The sequence below is a fragment of the Drosophila grimshawi genome, unplaced genomic scaffold (assembly GCF_018153295.1).
Source record: "Drosophila grimshawi isolate 15287-2541.00 unplaced genomic scaffold, ASM1815329v1 contig_848, whole genome shotgun sequence".
Classification (NCBI taxonomy): domain Eukaryota; kingdom Metazoa; phylum Arthropoda; class Insecta; order Diptera; family Drosophilidae; genus Drosophila; species Drosophila grimshawi.
This window is the reverse complement of record NW_025063692.1, coordinates 15,524,726-15,547,300: the sequence shown is the minus strand read 5'-3', so window position 1 is coordinate 15,547,300 and position 22,575 is coordinate 15,524,726. Positions and strand designations below refer to the sequence as shown.

General features: G+C 43.1%; 3 protein-coding genes across 3 annotated transcripts in view; 2 read left to right on the top strand and 1 right to left on the bottom strand.

Annotated features, from left to right (window-relative positions):
* The window catches only part of LOC6564899 (protein folded gastrulation), a 32,106-nt gene extending 26,895 nt beyond the window's left edge, over positions 1 to 5,211 (top strand). Inside the window, exons 3-4 of the mRNA XM_043216063.1 lie at positions 1,482 to 2,782; positions 3,047 to 5,211. Of these exons, the coding sequence (XP_043071998.1) occupies positions 1,553 to 2,782; positions 3,047 to 4,219 (2,403 nt within the window). The 5' untranslated portion in view covers positions 1,482 to 1,552 and the 3' untranslated portion in view covers positions 4,220 to 5,211. The remainder of the gene's footprint in view (positions 1 to 1,481; positions 2,783 to 3,046) is intronic.
* LOC6564893 (chaoptin) overlaps positions 1 to 22,575 on the bottom strand; it is a 114,214-nt gene that overhangs the window by 59,217 nt on the left and 32,422 nt on the right. The window lies entirely within an intron of this gene.
* LOC6564900 lies at positions 12,716 to 14,791 on the top strand. The gene has a single exon (XM_001991778.2). It carries the CDS (start codon positions 12,756 to 12,758, stop codon positions 14,700 to 14,702), a length of 1,947 nt encoding a protein of 648 aa, XP_001991814.1. The 5' UTR covers positions 12,716 to 12,755; the 3' UTR covers positions 14,703 to 14,791.

The following is a 22,575-nucleotide window of genomic DNA, read 5'->3' as shown; positions in this document are numbered from 1 at the left end:
ATGCACTTTGGAATGCTGCGGGTGTCAAAGTCATTGTCTTATATAATACCGTTATGACATTATCAAGACCATACTTTATATGTACACACACACACATATACACATATTAAATATGCCTGTGTGTGTGTGTGTGTGTGCGAGTGAGTGTGTAAAGAGGTACTTGACATTCACACGCACATTCAACACGCACTGTCCAAAAAGAGCAGAGCACAGAGCACAACAGTGGGAAGGGAGGGAAGGGCGGATAAGAGGGCAGAGGCCAGCTTTATGACCGATACGCACAGACACAGGCCCACTAAAAAGCTATTAACAAGTAATAATGACAACAGCAGCAACAATGCGAGGAGCAGCCATAAACTTGAGTGCAACAGTTAGAGCAATGGGAAAGGCCGCGGCTGCATGTGCCACACTTGAACTCATAAATTCTAAGAACCCGCAGATAACCTACATACATATATGAATGTGTCTATATAAATTATCTCTGTCTCTCTCTCTCTCTCTCTTTCTCCCTCGCTCTCTCCCTCGCTCTCTCTCTGTCGTGTGTGTGTGTGTTTTTGTTTCTCTATAAATAAACACTGTGCGTGCTTGTTTCTCTATGTGTCTTCCACGCATTAGTGTGTGTGTTTGTGCTTAAGCAAAGTGCAACATCAACAATGACTGCTGCTGTCGCACTGTGGCAGCAACAAGTTGATGCAGTTGTTGCTGTTATTATTATTGTAGCCGTTGATTATGACAACACCGATGATATGTAACCCTCTGTCTATGTTTGTGTGGCACCGTCAATATACCCATTCAAACATTAAAGCGACGCCCAAGTTCATAATCTTCATGTGAGATGACTACTGTCGACGCCAGCGTGCAGCGCACTGTGGGACCATCGCCCACAAAATGTTACAAAAAGTGCTTCGACTTTAAAGTATACTTTTAAACTCGAGTATCAGAGCACCTTCTTTTGATATCGATTAGCATCCGACTAGTCAATATAATTAGTACATTTTGGCCAACAATTTATCCACATGGAATCACTATATATATACAGGTTATGTGGATTCAATTCAAAAAGGGGAACTCTGCAGTGCAAAGAGAATGTAAATGAAGTTTATCGCTTGTCATTTGAATTGGATTGACAAATCCCATAATTTATGCCATGGTGCCACGCTTGGTGTGCGGCCCAGATACACAAAGAATAAACCGGAATTCTTCCACATGCCACACAAAAGATGCTCAGGCGACAAAAAAAAAAAATAAATAATAATAAAAGAAAAAAAAAACGAAAACAAAAAACAAAAACACCCACACACTGAAAATAACAGCTGCTATTGGCAGGACAGAAAGCATATTTAGAACAGGGCAGGGGGCAGCAACAGCAGCAACAGCAGGTTAGCAGCACCTGGTTGCCACTTGCTGCAAGGGTAAATCATTTTGACCAGTCAAACTAATCCGTTTTTGTTTTTCTCTCTTTGTTTCATTTCTGATTGCAGCGATAGGATTGTGCAATAGGATTGTGGGATTGGTAACGCTGCAGCGGAGCTGGAGCTGCAGGATTGCCGTCATGGCATCATCATCGAGAGGCAACAAGCAGCAACAACCATCCGTTCGCTGGCTGCTGCTACCGCTGCTGGCGCTGGCCGCGCTGCACATGCACACCTGGAGGGGGCCAGGAGTTGAGGCGCTACCGATCACCTCGCGACCCATCGAGGGCAATGCCCAGGGAGAGGCATGGCAGGCATGGCTGGGTCTGTCCGACGAGCAACGTACGCTGGAGAAACAAAAAAAAGTGATGCCCAAGTCAATATTCGCATTGCCCTTCCGTAACTGCCCGCAGGGCCACAAGCTATACAACGATCGCTGCATACCGCAGATCAATATCAATCCCACCGACGTGGCGGCACAGGAGCTACAGGGCCAGGTGGGCGAGAGTGGTGGCAGCCAAATCCCCTTGACGGACTACGACTACAGCGACAGCGAGAGCGATGAGATGAGCTACGTGTTGCCGCTGGGTACGATCATACAGAGCGAACCGTTATCGACGCTAACCAGCCCGAGTGGTGCCGAGGACCAGGCGCTGCCCAGCGAGGATGCACCACTCAAGTTTAATATATTCGAAAAGAAGTTTCCCACCGCTCCCGACGAGTCAATGCAACCCGATGCTGTCAATACGACGTCAGCAATAGCAACAACACCTGCAACTGCTATTGCCACTGCAACGACCGCGGCCACGCCCACAATAGCAACATTGCGTAAAGATGATGCACTGAAGACGCAGCGTCAGTCAGACAATCGAATCACTGCTGATGCTCAAGATCTTCAGGCTGATGCCAGCAACGCGCTGCCAAGCACAACATCCGTCAGTGTACCCAGCAGCAGCAGCAGCAGCCGCATTGGTACCTTTGGCGATATTGGCAATATCGATGCAATTGTTGTGCCAGTGGGCGTGTCCCTGGACACGGTTCAACTGGTGACAAGTTCGAGTGCGGATGCGAGGCCAGTGGCAAATACGGAGGCAGAGGCCGAGGCCGAGGCAGAGGCAGACGCAGAGACGGAGCCGGACTTGGAGCAGTTGCTCAAGGTCGACGCCTTTCAGCCAGTTTACGGCAGCAGCAGCGGCAGCAGCAGCGTAAATATGATGCCACTTTTCAGTCATCGTCGCATCTCGCCGCTGCTCAGCGCCGATATAGATGGCGATGATGCAGCGACAACGGATATTGTTCCAACATGGGATGATGATGGCGATGCTGCTGCTGCTGCTGCTGCTTCGACTACGACGACGACGACAACAACAGCAACAACAACAATAACAACTACAACAGCAGCAGCAACAGCAACTGAGGCGTCACCCACAACAACGACATTGCCATCGACCCAGGCGCAAGTTCCTGGAGAAGAACAAGACATCGATGAAAGCGTCGTGAAAAAATCGAAAGTGCAACCGGTTCAGTTGAGTTCCACGATGGCCACAACAGTAACAGCTACATCAATGGCAAGAGCAACAATAGCATCGATATCAACAACAACAACAACAACAACAGCAGCAGCAGCAGCAGCAGCAACAGCAGAAACAACAACACCAGCCACTGTTGATGCTGCTGCTGAAACCGAAGTTGCTGCCATACGTCAAGATGACAATGGCAATAAGAGAGATGATGACCGGTTTTATTATCAACATTTTGCCAGAAATGTTGCTGCCAGTGGTAGCACCAGCAGCAGTAGCAGCAGCAGCAGTAGCAGCAACAAGAGCAGCAACAACAGCGGCAGCAGCAGCAGCAGTAGCAGCAGCAGCAGCAGCAGCAACCGCAGCAGTAATACTGACAGTGACTTGGATGTGCTGAACGATATGGCATCCAGTGAAAATTTAATGACAAATACAATCGGTGGCCAGGGTGACAGTGAGAAGCCGGCAAGTGAAATTAATTTCGAGCATGAATTGCGCATTATAAACGAGCTGGTTAACGGCAAGCGGCGATTACCGCAGCTGCAACAAAAGCAACATGAGCAACAATCAACGACCAACGCGAGCAGCAACAATACGACAATGCCAACGACAACAACACCAACAGCAACAATAGCAGCAACATCACCAACAACAACAACAACAACAACAATAGCAGCAGCACCAATTATCGAAAGCAGTTCGACCGCGTTTAGCACAACAGCAACATCTATCGATGCAACAGCAACAGCAACTGCAACAGCAACCGAAAAAGAAACAGAAATAGAGACCACAACATTTTGGTCAAAGCTCATGCCAAGGCTGGGCCTGAGCTCAACAGAGCAAACAGCAGAGACAATAGCAACGCCTGCAGCCACTTTAATATCGGGCAATTTAGCTGGCAGCTCAATGGCAACTACAGCAATAACAACAACAGCAGCAACACAAGCAACAACTGTAGCCAAACAGCATTTAAGTATTAATAGGAATCGTATGACTATGAATAGTAAAATAATTAGAGTATATAACATTGGCAATATCCCACAATCAATATCAACAACAAAAACAGTAGCAACAACAACAACAGCAACACCACCAACATCAACTTTTGAAACACCCACCGATGACAATTATTCGCCGCTTTGGTGGCTGGAAAAAATTGGCTTGCGTTTGGATCGTCAGGTGGACGAACAGAATGAGGAACGTTCGCTGCTCCTGCGCTTTTTTATACCATTTCGTGCTAACGACAGCATCACAAAAGTGACAACGACAGCGACAGCATTGCCGTAATGAAGCGACGCTAATGTTTAGCGCTACAGCGAGCCTTTTAGCCTATGTGCATATGCGGCTTTCCTGGAGCGGCGCTGCTCCTAGCTGCTCTCGCCAATGCCGAGAGTCGCTGGAGTCCGTTGGGCGGCCGGGATTGTTGTCGTGTGTTGTGTGGCGATGCCGGCGGCAACAACGTTTCAATTATGTGTTGAAGTCTGTTTGTCTAGTTGCAATGGCGTCCAATTGTTTTTTTTTTTTTTTGTTCATTTCCACTAAGTACTTGGCTCTCAGTTTTGTCAATAATTTTTTTGCAATTTTTCATTTTATCACTTTCAAAACTTATTAAATTGGTTTTTCTTTTCTTTTTTTACGTGTATGTATTTTTTTTTGGTACATACTTATTCTGTCCACAATTTCGATTATGATCTAATTTTATTTAATTATTTTTTGTTTGTTTGCAAACACTCTTAGATGTTGTAATATTTTTTTTTGTGTTATTTAGTTTGCTGCGTCTTTTATGTTGTTGATTTAATTTTAATATACATATTTTTTACAATAGTTTTATTTATGTGCTTTTGTGGAGCACGCGCTCGCCAGTAACAAGCAAATTGCTGTTGTTGCTGATGCTGTTGTTGCTGCTGCTGCTGTTGCTGCTGCTGCTGTTGCTGTTGCTGCTGTATACCTTAGCAATATTTAATTGTGATTATTTAAAGTTAAACCTAGTTCTTAGTACATATACTAAAACACACTCACCCCCACAGAATATGATTACTGCTATTATTATTGATATTATTATATCTACTCTATTTGTACCATAAATCCCATTAGCCCAACTATGCATATCCCACGCCCTTACCCTTCACCCCTTCCCGTATTACAAATAACATCGTTTTTTTTTTTTTTATGTAAAGCCTTGTCTCTGTGTATATACCTTCAATGGGAAGCCATTAATATGCGACGGTTAATTTTAAATATTGTAAATTGCTGCTGCATTTGAATTTGAATATTGTAATTAAGATACAAAGAAAAAATTGCGTTGCTTTTTAAATGCTGCATAATGAAACATTTTCAAAGATATACGAGTTTAAATATTATAATAATAATAATTTTTTTTTTAGCACTTAAGCGTAATATTTATGCTATCTAAAAAAACACAAAATGATTATAAACTAAATGTAATGCATGTACATAAATACAAATCTTTTTTCTGTTGGTGTCTTAAACAATCGAAAAGAAAATTAAAAAAAAAAATATATATACATATATATCGTAAATATCGAATAAAATGAAATATCGAATTTTATATTGGCTGGTTAGAAATGAAGCAATGCATTGTGCATAGCCAACTTCGGTTCAGTTCAGTTATTCAGTTGCCACTGATCCTAATTCATGCAAAATGGTTTTTTTTTTTCACTCAAGGACACACACAGTTGGAGATAGAAATTCTTTTGCGTACAAATGGAATGTTAACCACGACGACAAGCTCACAAGATATATAAGTAAGGGAAGACGGAGAGCAACAAATACGGAAAATGGATTACAAAAAGGCAAAGTGCCGTTTTATTTACACACTGGCATACCGGATCCGAAGGGCTTTCATTATCATGATTTAATAGCCTGGCCGCAGTTTACGGCTGCATACTTCAACCCCCTTACCACACTTCCCTCCCACACATTTTCAGGTCTCCAATCTCTCTCTCTCTCTCTCTCTCTCTCTGTTTGAACACGAGAAATTGTCGTTTGTTCTAAGTAGGGAATGGTGCGATTATGCGGGATTAAGTTGGCCGCTTGGTTGGGCATGCGGTCGCGACTGCAAGTTGGCAAGAAAATTTCTTGCCACTGTGCACATAGCCAACTTCAACTCATTCAAAAGTAATGCCAGCTTAGTTTTTATGACTCGGCGGCTGCATCGAAAATTGGGCAAGCAATTTGGCTTTGCTTCAAAACACAAACAAGCAGCCAAAAGAATTGGCAAGACACGAATTGCTGCTGTCAAAATTGATGGGAAATCATCAGAGAGCCGTAACAGCATCACCAGCAGCATTGACCAAAGAAAATCATGCATCTCAGGTTTTTGGTTTGCTAAATGCAAACACTGCAAATGCAGATGCAGATGCAGTTGCAAATGTGGTTGCGGATGCGGATGCGGATGCCAATGCGGATGTCAACGACAGCTGGCAACGACGTTGAGCAGCATTAGAATTACCAGGCGATGGAACAAAATCAGCAACGCCCATGAGGATGCGCATACATACACAGATGCACACACACACGCACACACATATAGACAGACACACACACACACACATTTTATGTTAATATATCTGTCACACTTGCCTGCAGCCGGCGTAGGTGACGATGTTTGTTAATGCTGCTGCTGTTGTTGCTCTTGTTGTCATTCGATCGCAGTGTTTGCCTCATGTAGCAAATGTTATTAGGAAAATTTAGCTTTTTTTTTTCCCCCGAAAATTCTTTGGTAAACATATGCAGACGGCATGTTAACATGGCGAATAAAATATTTCCGCGCAGAGGAAGAGAAAAATTGGCTGAAATGTTGAAATGCGTGTTTGCCTAACGATCTGCATCAGGCGCTGATTGAAGCAGCTCAGTTTGCATCTGCAGCTGCATCTGCTAATGTGAATGTGAATCTGAGTGTGAATGGGTGTGTGAATATGAATATATGTGTGTATAGCTATCTAGGCTATGTGGGTAAGCAACTTTGACTGACTGCTGAGTGAACAGAAATCATTTCGCTTAGTTATGCACCGCACTGGCGCCACCTAGCGGCCGGCGGTGGCACGATTGTTTAGCTCTTTTTGCTGCACATCCTTTGGCTGCGTACATATTTTTTTTATAACAGTCACGAAGAAATATGTGGTGCTCCTAGTTGCACAATTTAGTTGATAAATTAAATGGAGTTTGAAGCAACGAGTTTATTATACCATTATTTGCAGTATTTGTGAATTTTGTCATAAAAGTCGAACATATAACAAATAAAATATTTCAATTACAGAAAGAAAAGTTGTGTGCTTTTTCCGGGCTCTGAATTGTTGCTGAATATTTTAAGTGTGAAAGATGAAATTGGTGGGCGGTGTTCGGTGGGCGGTGTGGGGCGTGGATGGGATTGTGTAAGCCAAATGGCAACTTCTGCAACGGAAAATTGCTGCCAGAAGAAAATTGCTGTTTATTTGACTATTAAGCTCAAATGCACACTGAAAACAGGACGATAAAACGACGACGCACTTAAACGTTTGCACATTCCCACTTTCTCTGTGTGCGTGTGTGTGTGTGCGCGTGTGTATGTGTGTGGATGTGTGCATAAAATATATATGAAACGGCGCCTAATGCTATGCAATACAAAGTCTTAATGTGTTGTGCAGTATTTTAGTTTTCAATGGCTGAGCTTTTATGCAAAGTAAACAATACGCTGACTGACTGACACACACACACACACACTCACACACACACAGCCACACACACATTTACAAACGTTCAGCTGAGTGCGTGTGTATTTGTATTTGTATTTGTATTTATATTTGTATTTGCCAGTTGAAGCATTAGCTATTGTCTGCCAGTCAAACCTGCCCATAATGAATTGCTGGTGGGCCTGGGGGTTGCCAAGGGTAGCGGTGGGTAGAGATTGGTGGAGAGATAACGTTGTGCAATCCGTCCATATTGAAAGCCGAACTCAACTAAACTGAACTGAACTCAACTGAACTGAAGTGAAGCTTCACAATCTGCTCAATGAATCTCAATAAGTTTGTCATGGATGCTGCTGCTTTTGTGTGTGTGTGTGTGTGTGTGTGTGTGTGTGTACGGGTGTGTGTGGATGTGTGTAAGTGTGTGCGTGTGTGAGTGTTTGAGCTTTGTTTGCATTTGTGTGCGTGTGCTAAATCAAGCGGTAATTGGTTATACTTGCCGCTGCCGCCTCTGTTCCTAATGCTTCTGCTGCTTCTGCTGCTGCCGTTGTTTATATAATTGAAACTAACGCAAATAAAGTGAAAAAGCTTTCTGATTATGGGGATTTGCGCCTGCCACAGAATGAGCGTAGCTAAAAGCCCAGCCAAATGCCGCCTCGTTGCCACTGCCACTGCCACTGCCACTGCCACTAACATTGCCTTTAGACACTTGTGTTAGTATTCATGTTAGCATTGCCTGGGCGGGAGCAACCAAGCGCCAACTAGATGTATTCTCTTAATGAATACGAAGTCTTTAGATGTGACTGTAACCTGTACAGTGACGCAAAGCCTGTCAAATATAATCGTATGATAATTATCAGATCATTTTATATCATATTTAAATAAATAAATATATATATATATAAGGCAATTGAAGTTCAGATTCTTTAAATATGTTTGCACACATAATAATAATTAAATAATAAATTACGAATTAAAACAAAGGCAGATAATATTCAGTTTTTGATGATGAAATAATAATATATAATTAAATTTTGATTGTAATAGAAATAAGATTTCAAGTAATTCAGTTGCAGAAACACATTTTGAACTACTATTCTGTATTGCAATGCTTCAGCTATTGCCCACTGTGTGGCACATAAGTTAGGAGGTGTCTTTTGTGTGCGTGTGTGTGTGTGAGTGTGCTTGATTACTGAGTTGAGAGCTGTTGTTTAAGCTGTTGTTAACTTAAGTATAACAATCATAAGGATAACGTTAGGCGATTGCGATTTTGTTGGCATTTAAGCTACCAAACAAGCTAAGGCTGCTCCTTACACGCACACACACACACACACACACGCACACACTCACATTTACAGAAACACACACATACACACACAAGCGCGTGTTTACACCTTATTTATTTGGCACTTTCATTACTGGCACTTCATGCCACACACTCTGCTGCCTCGCCCCAACTACCTACATCCAAAGTTGGCCACTTAAGCAATTGTGTTCAGTCTGTAATTGGTATTGTTGGGATTTCCTGCATCAACATTTTTTTTTTGTTTTTCTTGCTGTTGCTATTTTTGTTCTTATTGCTTTTGCAGTTTATGTAACGATAGAAACTCGGCTCGATATGGCAGATATATTTCGGAAAGTACATATCTGCATCCATAAGCATATACATACACATATCTTTTGAGCCCACCTCCATCGCATTTTGAAAGCACTCGGTTCATTAGATTTCGAAATGCGCAAATTGCCCGTTTTTGTTTTGGCTGCCTCTCAATGCAAATGCTTAAATGCTTATTTGTCGTAATTCATTCACAAACACAAACATGCCATGCAACTCAATTAATGGCATTAAATGCAAATTACATTTAAATGTGGCGCATAATTTTGCATTTGGCTGCCTTTTCCTGTGGTTAAATATCTGGAATTTTAGTGCGCCGGAAATCATTGCAATAATCAAAATGTTGCTGGCAATATATTTAACAATAATATTTAAATTGGCTGCCTAGGCTGCTCAAGCTCAGCATTCTTACACGTAGTGTTTAAGATTGTTTAACGAAATACAATTCCGTTCGAACTGAGAGTGAAATATTTTCAACTGTTTGCGTACTTCGATGATCCCCCATAATCCTTGAATTCAGATCGATAGAGTAGGTCCTTGCGACTCTAACGCCCTAGGTTCTTCTGCAAGGTTGGGGGTCGAGCTTAAGCCGCTTTTCTCTCGTGTACTGTGTGCTCCCCAAATTATGCAATACTTTGTTGAGAAATTTAGTTGATGCAGCAACCCAATTTGGATCATTGGTTCATGTACATGCTAAAATAACAAAATATTCTTTCGAAGTGCTTGTTTATTTGTATCTGTTTGTATTTGTATCTTGTGTGTCATTGCTTAAGTAATGTATGTCTCCATTACACACTTAGCTAATTATTGTATCATTATGAAAATTTCTGGAATAAATTAATTGTGTGTACCTGGCAGGTTTCCGCATTCCAAATAATATACAAATGCACAAATTGTTGTCAATTGGCAATTGTTCATTCTTGTGGCTTTCCCTTTGCCTGTACTTAATCAATGTGTATAATTTATGAAACGTGCAATTGAGAGTGAAATCGCAGTGTCAATAGAGGCGCTGTGTTATTGCAAAGAGCATCTTTCAAGCAGCACAAACTGGCTGCAATTAACCGAGCCGAGATAATGCTGACCTTAATACCAATCAGATGTGCAATGAGCTCTTGCCATGTGTTTTGCACAATTTGAAAACCAAACACGCGATCGCAATTGCAATTTTATAATGCGCCGTATTCATTATCATTGTCATTGGTATTGTCAGTGCTGTGGTTCGCTGTCCGTTGTCCGCTGTCCGTTGTCCGTTGCCTGTTGCTCATTGTCGCTGGAAATTGTTCCTTGTCCGATGTCCGATGACCATTGTCCGTTGTCCGTCCGTTGACGACACTTGTCATAAATAAGCAATGCAGCCGTGCAGCAGTGGAGCTCTCTCAACTCTCAACTCTCAGCACTCAGCACTCAGCTCGGGGCACAGGGCTCGAATTGAACGACTGAATTCAATTTAACGAAAAATTGCAACAATCAACGCTGCTCGGTGCGTCCTGTGTCCTCTGTCCAGTGACCTCCGTCCAGAGCCGTGCATGCCCCTCTTTATCCATTGTGGAGCCTTTTTTGGTGGGCTTTCAACACCCTCGTAGTTGGGATTGTCATTTGATCGCAAAGTACCCATCGTTTGCATTATGAGTATGCACATACCACACATGCACTTGTCTTGCTTACTGACATCGTACTGGCTATGAGGAAGTATCTTCTCTCCAACACGATAATTGAATCAACTGTATGTATAATATATATAAATATATATATATATATTATATCTGATTATGGTTGCAATGAACGAAGACGTTATATTCAGCGTACGTCAGACACATGAGCCCGTGCAGAGATAACTGTTTGATTAAAGTACAAGTGCTGCCTGAGGAGAAGGTATTTGCATTTCGGTTTGCCATTGAGATAGCTTTCTTGTATTCGATATTTTTTTTCTCATAGCTTTGCCGCCCACATTTTGTGGACAGGAAAAAAAAAACGAGCAGCTAAAGCAGAGCAGACAATGGGCTGACCGGCTGGTCGGTTGGTTGGTCGGTTGTGATGGCTGGACAGGATTTCGAGGTGACCAAACGGCAACAGCAGGAGTCGCAATAACAGGAGTTACACGCTGTTGCCGAGGGGCATGGACGCGCACAGGCACAAGGGCGGTTGGTGGGGTTGACAGGAAACACGAGGCGGCAACACCGCAAAAGGCACAGAGAAAAAAAAAAAGAGAAAAAGATTCTTGGTCAGCGCAGTCGAATGGCGAAAAAAGTTGCACAGCGTATGCCAACAATGTAATTTTGACGCTTGATCTCGGTAAAGCACACACACACACACACACACACACACACACACACACACACACACACACACACACACACGAACACGAACAAGCACACACATGAACACGCACACACACTCAGTCACCCACATATACACTGCGGCTACCAAATGGCAGATGGAAAAAGACGTGAAAAAAAATGCCGCTATATAATGGACACCGAGGAATTTGGCAGCAAAAAATACCACATATGTGTGTGCGCATGTGTGTGCATGTGTGTGTGTGTGCTTGTGTGTGTGTGTGTGTGTGTGTGTGTTTACAGAACAATGCTTGCATCGAGCTACTGCTGCTGCTGCTGCTGCTGCCGTTATAGTTACAGAAGCTGCTCGTTTTGCGTGCGTTTTTTATGCGACTTTGTTTGCGCTTTCACGCGTTTTCTGTGCTTCTCTGCCCATCCGTCCCCCTCCCCCCCAATTGTCACTCGACGACTTTGTGTTGTGCGTGTGTATATCTATATATGTGTGTGTGTGTGTGTGTGTATGTGTTATTACTGTCAAACCGCAGTCGTCAGCCAAACGGCCTCATAATATTTCATTGTTGTTGCAGTTTGTTGACATTTAGCTTGCTGCTAGGTCTATTTCGTCCTGCTACTGTTGGCGACTGTGCGGCAACAGGACACGTGCGAGTTGACACACAGCCTCTGCGACAGGTTCAGCATATGCAGACTTCGAAGAAGCAGCAGCCATTGCTTTAACCACTTGCCACGCAGATCAGAAGCGATTGGGCGCCTGAGGAAAGTCATCGCAATATTCGGAAAATTATTCATGATTTATAATAATTAACTGATCGACTTAAGTAATTTACAGCTGAGTCTGCAACTCACATTTATGTTTTATGACTATGACTATGGATATTAAAATAAATACATTTTTTAACTGACATAATTTGTATTACATTTTCCACGAAATCCCGACAAAACTCACAACTTTTATATATAAAATGATTCATAATATAATAACATTTGCAAAAGCTGTTTAAAACCCTTTGGCAATTTAAATATATATTTTTAATGAATGATTCCATCAGCTTGCCCAGTTGGTGATAACCAAAGTAGCCCAGCTCTGACAGTTGTGGAAACTATTTAAGAGTCTATATCTAGATGAAATATCCAATTTATTCCTTTGCCCTCGGTATTTTAGAGTTGAGCGTGTTAAGTTAACGTTTATTGTTATTTAGTATTGCCAAAATTCAAGTTCTTTTTCTAAGATGAATGCCTCCGTTTGTGTGATGGTGACGGTGCCCACTGAGCAGGAGGAGAAGTGCCAGTTGCAACTGCAGTCCAAGCATTTTATTGACGGCGGCTGGAATCAGGGGGCAAGGCTGCTGCCACGGATGAGTAGAGCGCTGCAGCTGCCGGAGTTGCCGGACAATACACCGCTGGCACAAGTGCTGCGTCGGATTGTAATGCAACTGCGGCTGAAGAATGTGTTCTGGTCGCATGATGTCGATGGCAGACAGCTGCAGGCGCGCATCGATTTGCTGCAGGACGAGCGATACGAGCAGTTCCTGTGCACGCTGCAGGATTGGGGCATTGGCGACCGGCCGGGCACCCATGTGACCGCTGTCAGTTGCCTGGAGACGCGTGTTAAGTTCTGCAACGGATCGGAAGCTGCACAAGGAGCAACAGCAGCAACAGCAGCAACGGCAGCAACAGCAGCAGCAGGAGCCAAAGGATCAGCAGCAACCGAAGCCTCACAGCCACCGAGTCAGGGACAACGAGTGGGCTGGCAGACTTTCCTGGACTCGGTGCGCAGCCGTTTGAATGTAAACCAGGTGGTGCGAGTGGTGCGTCATGATGCGACTATCAATTTTGACTTTGTGGTGCTGCTGATGGCCGCGGCGCTGCTGTCATGTGTTGGCTTGGTGGAGAACAGTTTCCTATTTCTGTCCAGCAGCATGCTCATCTCACCGCTGATGGGCCCCATAATAGCGGCCATATTCGGCTCGGTGATTGGCGATCGCGGCCTGCGCTGGCTGGGCATTAAGAACGAGCTGATTGGCATTGCCATCTCGATGCTGATGGGTTTCATATTTGGCGTGGGCGTCTGTGTGTGCGGCTTGGGGCGTTTCTTTACGCTCGCCAGCGGCTTAAACGAGGAGATTATGTCGCGCTGCGACACTCGCTCACTGGCCATTGGCCTCTGCACGGCGCTCACCTCAGGCGCTGCAGCGGCCATTGGTGTGTTGGGCGGCAATATGGGTTCGCTGGTGGGCGTGGCGATATCAGCATCCCTACTGCCGCCGGCAGTCAATGCGGGACTTTTGCTAGCGATCGCACTGTGCACTCAAATCATGCAACTCGATCAGGAGCTGCTGCAGGGCCTGGCCAAGCATCGCGAGTATTCGCAGCAGTTGCACATTGAGCTGTTTGTGTGCGCCACTGTCAGCATGGCACTGACGCTGCTCAATGTCATCTGTGTCTGGCTGATGGGCGTTGTGGTGCTGCACATTAAGGAGGTGGCTCCGACGGTGCAGCGGGATCACCACTTCTGGCGCCACGATGTTCGCCTGGCTCGCGAGGTGGCGCTGCACGATCCCCAGCTGCAAAGTGCCATCGATCGTTTGGATTTGGATGAGCGACGCCAGGTGGACGTTAATGCGCCACATTATCAGCACACATGGTCGCCGGGTAGCGTGCATCCTGGTCTGAGCAGGGAGTGCAACGACAATGGCTGCAACTATCATACGGTGCATGGCCTTAAGGATTTTTGCATTACGCTGCACAAGCTCAACTCGCAGCTGCAGCGTACCGCGACGCAGCCCACGCTGCCCAGCTTTGTGGATGTGTTCAAGCCACTGGAGCAAGTGGCACGCAGTCCAGTTGCAGCTACGAGCCCAACATCGACTGCACTATCTCAACTCCCATCTGGTAGCGGCATAAGCAAATATCGTAGCCTGCCTGATCTGCGGCAATCGCAGACTGAGTTCGCCAAGCCGCGCTCCGAACCCGAACCCGAACCCGAGACGAAGGGCAAATCGAAGACCGAACGTTGCGTCCACTGGAGCCAGGAGCGTGAACAGTTGCTGCACGAGAGTCGTCAACAATTTGATCAGGATCAGTTGCTGTTGCCGGATCGACGACTGCGGTTGCTGACCAACCGTCGGAGTGCTGACACCAAGGAGAGCGAGCTCGAGCACGAGTTCAATGTATAGCTGCTGGCAGCTCAGTCAGCTGCCACCGGTTCTTTCGCAATTACTTTCATCGGTCAATAGACAAACTGCGACAAACAGCCAGACAATCATTGCAGCCAAGCTGGCTCTTTTTTCATTCTGCTCGCTGCTCGTTGGCCATGTTTGGCTTTTGATTACTTCGCGATGTTCTTGTTTGCCCAGCACTTTCCGTTGACAGCAGGAGTGCCTGGAGAGCCGTGCTTTAAATACTGCTCAAAGTCCTTGCTGTTCCTCGATTTTGTTTGCTTTCAATTTGCTGTGAAAATGTATATGTACGTAATGCATATTCTTGATCAGCAGAGCGGGAATGGTCGAGTCGCTCAGTCCATTAAGTCTTTTTCTGTACATATGAAACCATATATTTCAGCTCTGCTCAGTTTAGCTTGGGTTATCGGATGTCGCCGGGAACGAGGGTGTCGCCCAACATAATGTCCGGAGCTGAATTTATTTAATCTTCTTGTTAAGCAAGTCATGATATGTTTTGTCAAATCAAATTTGATTTAAGAACCATTAGCCAAGATTCTGCTAACCAAATCAGACTCAATTCAATTAATTCCTTCGCAATTAATTCTTGACCACCTGGTTTGCACATTACACTGGTCAATAGAGTATTTTGCAGTCAGTTGCCAGTTGGATGATAAATGACATTTTTGGGTTCTCTTCAAACGAACATCTTTCGGGCTTACCATGCCTATCTGAGTAGTATAATATGAATCAGTTCAGACATATCTGTGTACATGTAATGTATACGCCCAGGTCGATTTACTTCGTGCATTCAAAAAATGTTCATTTACGATATTTATTTTTGTTTTTCTTTTGTTGTATTTTGTTTTTTTTTTTCATTGATTGCTTTTCGGTGTTTTTCTTTTTATTTTTTCTTTTATTGTCATCCCTTTCGCCGAAGCAGTGGGTCAGTTCTTCGTCAGTTCCTGGTCGTAATATACACCAAATAGCAGCAACAACAATTACGTGTTGCGCTTTTATTGTGCCTGTGTATCCTGCATCCTGTGTCCTCGGTGTTGGTCATTGAGCCCAGTTGGCCAGCCAGACAGCTTTCTAGTGTGAAAAAAGGTCCTGACCCTTTGATGTGATTTTGTTCTTGTTATTGTTGTCCTGTTGACGCAATTAGCGCCGTTTATAGCACGCGGTTCACCTGCAGTTCCAGGCAAGGGTGACAATTTGTAGATGTTGATTGTGGAATGTATTCTCTGAGGATTAGGATTCCGCTGGATTCAGTTTGTAACTTTGATTCACAGATGCTCACTCAAGTTGAAGTTTAGTTTTTATTAATGTCTCTGAAGAACTTATTTCTTTGTAGCTTACCTGCACTGTTATATGTTAATCTCTGTCCTGCTGTGAATTGTGCTAGATGGCAAGAAAATCAATGTAATCGATATTTGGAATATTTAGAGACTGTAATTCATGTTTGACTGAGCTGAGATGCGTCGGCTTTTGTCTGGCATCATCTACAATTAGTCAAAGCTTACTTTTTCCTTAATTGATAATCAGAAATAAGTAAGCAAATTCGATTTTATCAGTCTTAATGTTTTCAAACAAAGTGCATAAAAAGCTGACAACGAAGCACAGCCAACAGCTGGCAGCAATATCTTCAACGTGCAACGCGCAGGGCAACACATCATATACAAATATTTAATTAAAGGACCCAGAGGCAAAGGAACACCAATTATGATCCTCTCCTTGTGTGAACACAGGGTTAATTTCCTTAGGTAAAGCCACTTATTTGTAACTGGACTTAAACTTGGTGCAATGGGTGGGTGGCTGCCTTGGTTGCCACTTGAAGGTTCTGCGGCTTGGCTCCAGAAATGGTTGCACCACTCGAAAACAGATGCAGACTGGCCAGCACTTGGTTCTGTACATGGATAGACTTGAAATCACATGCCTAATATAATTTGTGGAGCAGACACCATGAAGCCAAGAGCAGGAGAAGTCAACCACCAAGAAAATACAAGCACAAACAACTCGCTTCAGATTCAATAATAACTTGTATAAAGTCATCATGAATAGCTTATCATTATTTATTATTTTTTAAGTTGAAATTCCATTTCATTACAAATGTGTAGCTCAAGGGCGAATGCTTACTTTAGATTAAAAACAAAAAAAATTAAGGAGTGCTACGCATATAAATATATGTATGGCAAATGTAAGCAGACTTAAATAAAAGCACTTCACGTCAAGTTTAGTCAGAGCCTGAGCCTTCGGCAACTAAAAGCTTAAATAATCGATTCCAAACTTATATTTTAGTGCATTTTACATCAATTTAATTTGTAACATTTTTAACATCAATATATGGTTCAGATTCTTTCTTTTTTATTAATATTCGAGGAATACTCTTACTTAATAATATTTGAAATTTTTATTATTCGCAATTGCTGTGATTTCTATGTATATTTTAAAAATCTGTATAGTAATCAAAAGACAGCCGAGTTCTTGGTCTGAAAGGGTATGTAATCCTGGCATGGCTAAGACTGCTGTTGTTGATTGGATTAATCATTTTTTTTAGGTTTTATTTTACATTTATTTTCCCAGTGCACATTGGAGGGTATTGCTCTTACGAATAGGCCATAAATTTATTAAACAACTCAATAAAGTGCACTTCCTGCTAGTCGTAAGTGTTGTAATACCACCCGGAACTCATTTCGACCTTCTGCCGCCCTTTCATCAACCCCTCTCCCCGTTCCCATCTGTTTCAGTCGCTTTGTGCTTCACTTCAACTTCAACACTGCCAACTTCAGCTGAACTTCTTCTGCAACAAATTGTGTTGGCCGAAAACGAAATGCAGCTTACAATAACAAGTTAGAGGCATTTCATTTTAATCTTGCAGCAACTGGGCATGGAGGGAGCCTGCACTGGAGTTCGACTTGGACTGGGAGCTGCAACAGGGTCTCGACTCCTGGCACTGTCAGCATTGTTCTTTGAAACGGTTCTCTGGTTTGGTTTTACTTTTAAATTATGTGTTTTAATATTTTACAAAGACTAAAAACTGAAGCACTTTGCTTATAATCTTCTTCCCGTTGCTCTCACCCTTAATATCCATAATGAGCAGCAGGAAAAGGCTGCATAGTTGAGGATAGCGGGCAATTGGAGACGGCAACAATACGGAACGGCAGCTTCTAAATAACTACAAAAGACGGCAAAGGCTGAAATGGCACATAACGAGCAAAGTCATACAAAAATGATCCCAAGCTGTAACTTTTAATTTAAGAAAAAAACCAAAGAACAGACATTCTACTTAGCTTGTTTTCTGAACTGGGATGCTCTTTTACTGGACTCAGGTCACCACTTGCCTGCTTGTTGCCACTTTCGCTTTGTTTACTGCAACATCAGACCAAGGTTTTGCAAGCTATTTCATAATAAGAAGATTGAAGACTTTCTTAATTAGCACAATTAAATTTGTTGTGAAAAGCAGAGAGCTTTAAGGTAAGGTAGATGAGACTGATGCCAATTAGTCACAAGTTTTTCTCTATAAATACAGATAATCCATTTCTAAAATACAAATGATGCTAGGAAGTACGATCTGAAAATAAATGAGTTAGTTTTTTAAATTGAAAAAGGGTGATATGAGTATATTGGTTTTGTGCAAAAGTATGTAACAGCAGAAGATGCATCTAAGGATCTCAGAGACTATAAGAGCTTGAGACTTCAAATTTGGAATATAAGTTATCGTATATCCCTGGTCGATTGATTTTATCGAATATTGATCCATATCCATGTTCGATGGCAACAAAAGCCACAATGTTAAAATAATTAAATATGCATAAATATGGTCAAGCACTTGCACATATAAGACTAAAATATATTTAACAGTTGGGCTCAGGGTATCTTGAAGTCAAGCTCACTCGACAATAGTATTCCTACTTGTTTGTTTATATCTGCTGAGCGTTAACAATTAAGCCGTCAATGTCTTAGCAACGAAGGGGAGGAGTGGCAAATGGAAAGCTGGTCAGGTGGTTACCTAATGTATGCTCATACTTCTTGCTGGCCTGTTCTCTGCACTATCCGCACTTCTGGCCACCTGGTGTGGAATAGTATCTGGCTGAGTAACGAGTGCTTGCGACTTAATTATCTGCGACAATTACAAGCCGGCAACAAATCTAAACTGGAATGTCCTGCATTTCCTGTGCGTCCACCGTCCTGTTTGTCCATGCTACGTGTCCTGTCAGCACATTTGTCTACGTGGCGTATGAATAATTGCAAATGCCAACAATTGGAACATTTGTCGTTTTCACCGTTGTTGTGGTTGCTGCTGCTGCTGCTGTTGTTGAAATTTCACAGTCGCCTCTCTCACTCACACACACCACAAGCACTCGTACACAAATGATATTATGCTCATGCAAGACATTTCTTTCACACACCTGACTACATAGGTGAGTGTAAGTGTATGTGAGTGTACGTGTACGTGTACGTTTGTGTGTGTGTGTGATGGCGTATGTCTGCTAAAATTTAGATAAATAATTCTGAATGTTAATTGAGTGTAAGAACTTTAAGTCTGGCCAGAGTTTTAGACTCTGCCATTTGTGTGTGCAAATTAATTAACTAAATTATTTAGTGAGCAGTAAAACGGGTCACATGTACACATGCCTTGCACACACACACACACACACAAATACACACACACACACACACCCACACAGGGAATATTATGAATGATGCTTTTATTATTTGCTGTAAGTTGTTAAGAACGATAATGATGATGTCCGGCCATGTGCTGGTAGGCCAAACAACAGACTTCTACACACACATTTATATTCATATATATATATAAATATATATATTTATATATACATACGTATACACAGACATTTAGTACATATGCCTGTCTCTTGGCATTTGGCATTAATTGCGGCCTAGCACCAACGAAAATTACCTGCCCTCCAGCCAAGCACCATCCAAACACCGAACGACCGACCCATTCACTGACCAGACAAGCTGGCCAGAGCTTGTGCATTAGTCAAAATACAACAAACACTCGGTATACATACATTTGTGTGTGTCCTGAGTGTCCTGCCACGACGCAATTTGGCTGATGCCAAACATTAAGCAATATTTATGACATGCCACACCCACCGTCGCCCCCATCACGCTTAACACGCCCTCGCAATACCAGGCAGGCAGGCAGGCAGGCAGGCAAGCAAATTGCAAATGCAAACGCCAAATGCTTATTTAATGAGTTAATTATTTTTTGTATTTATTGCAACGCGAAAATATGCGAATACTCATGAAGTAAACGTGAAAGTATACGCAATTAAACGCTAAGCACGAGCCCATTACATATTTTATTTTATTTTACTTTATTTTTTCCTCTTCTCGTTGGTACTGCAAATTAATATGGCTAAGGCAGAGACGCAGAGACGCGTGCGGGGCACAGAGGGAAAGAGCTGCTAACTTAATTACCGCAAGCCGATAGCATAAACTCTGTGCTCCAAGTAACTCTGGAGCAGGCCGCAGACAGGTGAAAAGAGCAATGTGGCATTGACAAAATAAGCAGCAGCACAGCTACAAATGACAACAAGACTACTCTCAGGTCATTCATGCACTCGGGCTTAAAGAGTAGTTCTTACTTTAAGTTGATTATTCGCTGGCCTTGAGCTGGTTTTATACCCTGATTGCATTGTAAATTATTAAAAAAAAGGGTATAATGTTTTTGGGCAAATGTATGTAACTGGCAGCATGAAGCATCTCCGGCCCCATAAAGTAATATATATTATTGATCAGGATCAACACTCGACCATAAATAGTTATGTCTGTTTATATATATATATTTTTTTTGCACGTGTCTGTCGCAATCCGGTGATTTCAGTTCACTGCCTCAGTTTGATTTGAACTTTCAGTACCTAAGCCGGCTTTATGAAATGATAGCAATTCCCCCAAAAACTTTTAAAGAGAATTTGACAATAAAACGAAAATATATTGAACTGCTGGGGTCAGGGTATACCAAAGCGAGCTGACTCGATTACAGCATTCTTACTTCTTTGTTCTGTTTATGCTTGAAATTACGAATTAATATTGGAATAGCTTTCGAGTGTGCGATAACAGCTTGTTATATTGAACAGAAGTTTTCTTTTATTTGAATCGACATCCGCCGATGAGTTCATTTACAAAGTTAAAGTTTGTTTTGGAAAGTTAGTGGTGAATTTTTGATAGGAAACATTTTGAGCTGAGAGCTGTCATTAGTTGGCATTTTGCTGAGAATCGTTTTGCGTTGCACTCAACATTGGTTCATTCGCTACCTTGCTTTACATAACTTGACAGCTAAAACATTACTTTTTAAAATCAATCAATGATTCCAATTGAAATGTTTATTGCAATAGCAAGTGGAGAACGCAACTAATTGGTGAAGGGCGCCCACACTTGGGGCATGACTCGTGCGTCAATCAATCAGGTAGTCATTCATGCGCACATTAATTTATTCATTTTAGCATTTCACTCGCTCCCATGAGAATCATCAGAGTCGTCAGACTCAACTCGTTACTCGTCGCTCGTCACTTGTGAGTCGTCAGCTGCGAGTTGTGAGTCGGTTGAGAGCACACAAAATATGTTTGCTATTTAATTGCTCTTTTACCAATTTCCGTGACGAGCGAGCAAAACGCTTTTAATTACTTAACCGGAAATTGGCAATTAAAGCGATTTAACGGACCATATGCATGAGAGAGCCCACAGAATTCTCATTTGCCTCTAAAGTTAACCAATGGCAACAACAAACAAATACAAAAACAACAACAATAACTTCGCGTCTCTCTGCCCTTCTATCGTCAGCCCCTTAATCAAGTTTTAAATGGACGCAGCTCCCCCAACTCCAGCTGCCATCCATCCATCCCCATCCCCATCCCCTTGACAAAGACAGCAACCCCAGTCCCAAAACTCCAGAGCCCACGCCAAAATTCAAGTTCAAAGCCCAGCGAAAGGTGCTGCCAACTCGTTCATTGTTATTTATTGTGTTTGTTGTTATTGCCGGCAATTTATTTCAATTTCGCCGAGCTGCAAACTTTTGTATTGTCATTGCCAGTGAACGGACGCGCGTCTTTTTCCAATTAGAAATCGCTGGGCAGAGTGTGTTGGGAGGGGGCCCAGCGATAGGGAGGTGGTGCTGGTGCTGCTGCTGGTGGTGGTGGTGGTGGTAGTGGTGGTTTGCGTCCTAAGGCTCTGGCATAAAAACTCATTTAACTTTTTTGGCCGGCAAACGTCAAATGCTTTGGCTTGATGGGCACCGCGTGTAATACACAAAACTTTTTGGCAGGTGGTTAAGATGAAGGGGCGCTGCAGGGCAGGGCAGAAGCTTGGCTCTAATAACTGTTGCATAGTTTCGGGATGCTGCATAAATAATTATTTGCCAACAGCCGCAGCAGCAGAGTCACTTGCCAAAGCCAAACGAAGCAAACTAAAGCGAAATGACATGGAATGAGATGCGATGCGATCCGATGAGTTGAAATGTGTTGCCATTCAGTAGAGGGGGGGATGGTAGGAGTCGGCACGGGTCGGAGGCACACCACTGTCAGTGGGCGAGAAGCGGGCAGCGAGCAGCGAGCAGCTTCAAGGTTTAGTGTTGCCCAACATTTTAGAATTTGTGGCCGCATGTTGGCAAGCGAATAAAATAGAAAATTGTTTGCTTCGACTTTTATTTATTTGGACATGTTCCCGTCCCCTCCCCCACACCACCCATCTTCCAACATGACATAAAGTGGGCGAAGAGAGGGGGCGAGTACGCTGCGGTAGGCCGCTTAATTTCGGGCGCAACTTGCAATTTGCCGCCACATTGCAGTCCAAAAAGTTACTCACAAAACTTTGCAGTTGGCCGAGCCAAGCCAACTGCCCGGACGCAGTCTAATTTCAATTGCTG

Excerpts from the sequence above, each read along its gene's own strand:
- LOC6564900 (XM_001991778.2), top strand. The coding sequence starts at position 12,756 with ATGAATGCCTCCGTTTGTGTGATGGTGACGGTGCCCACTGAGCAGGAG.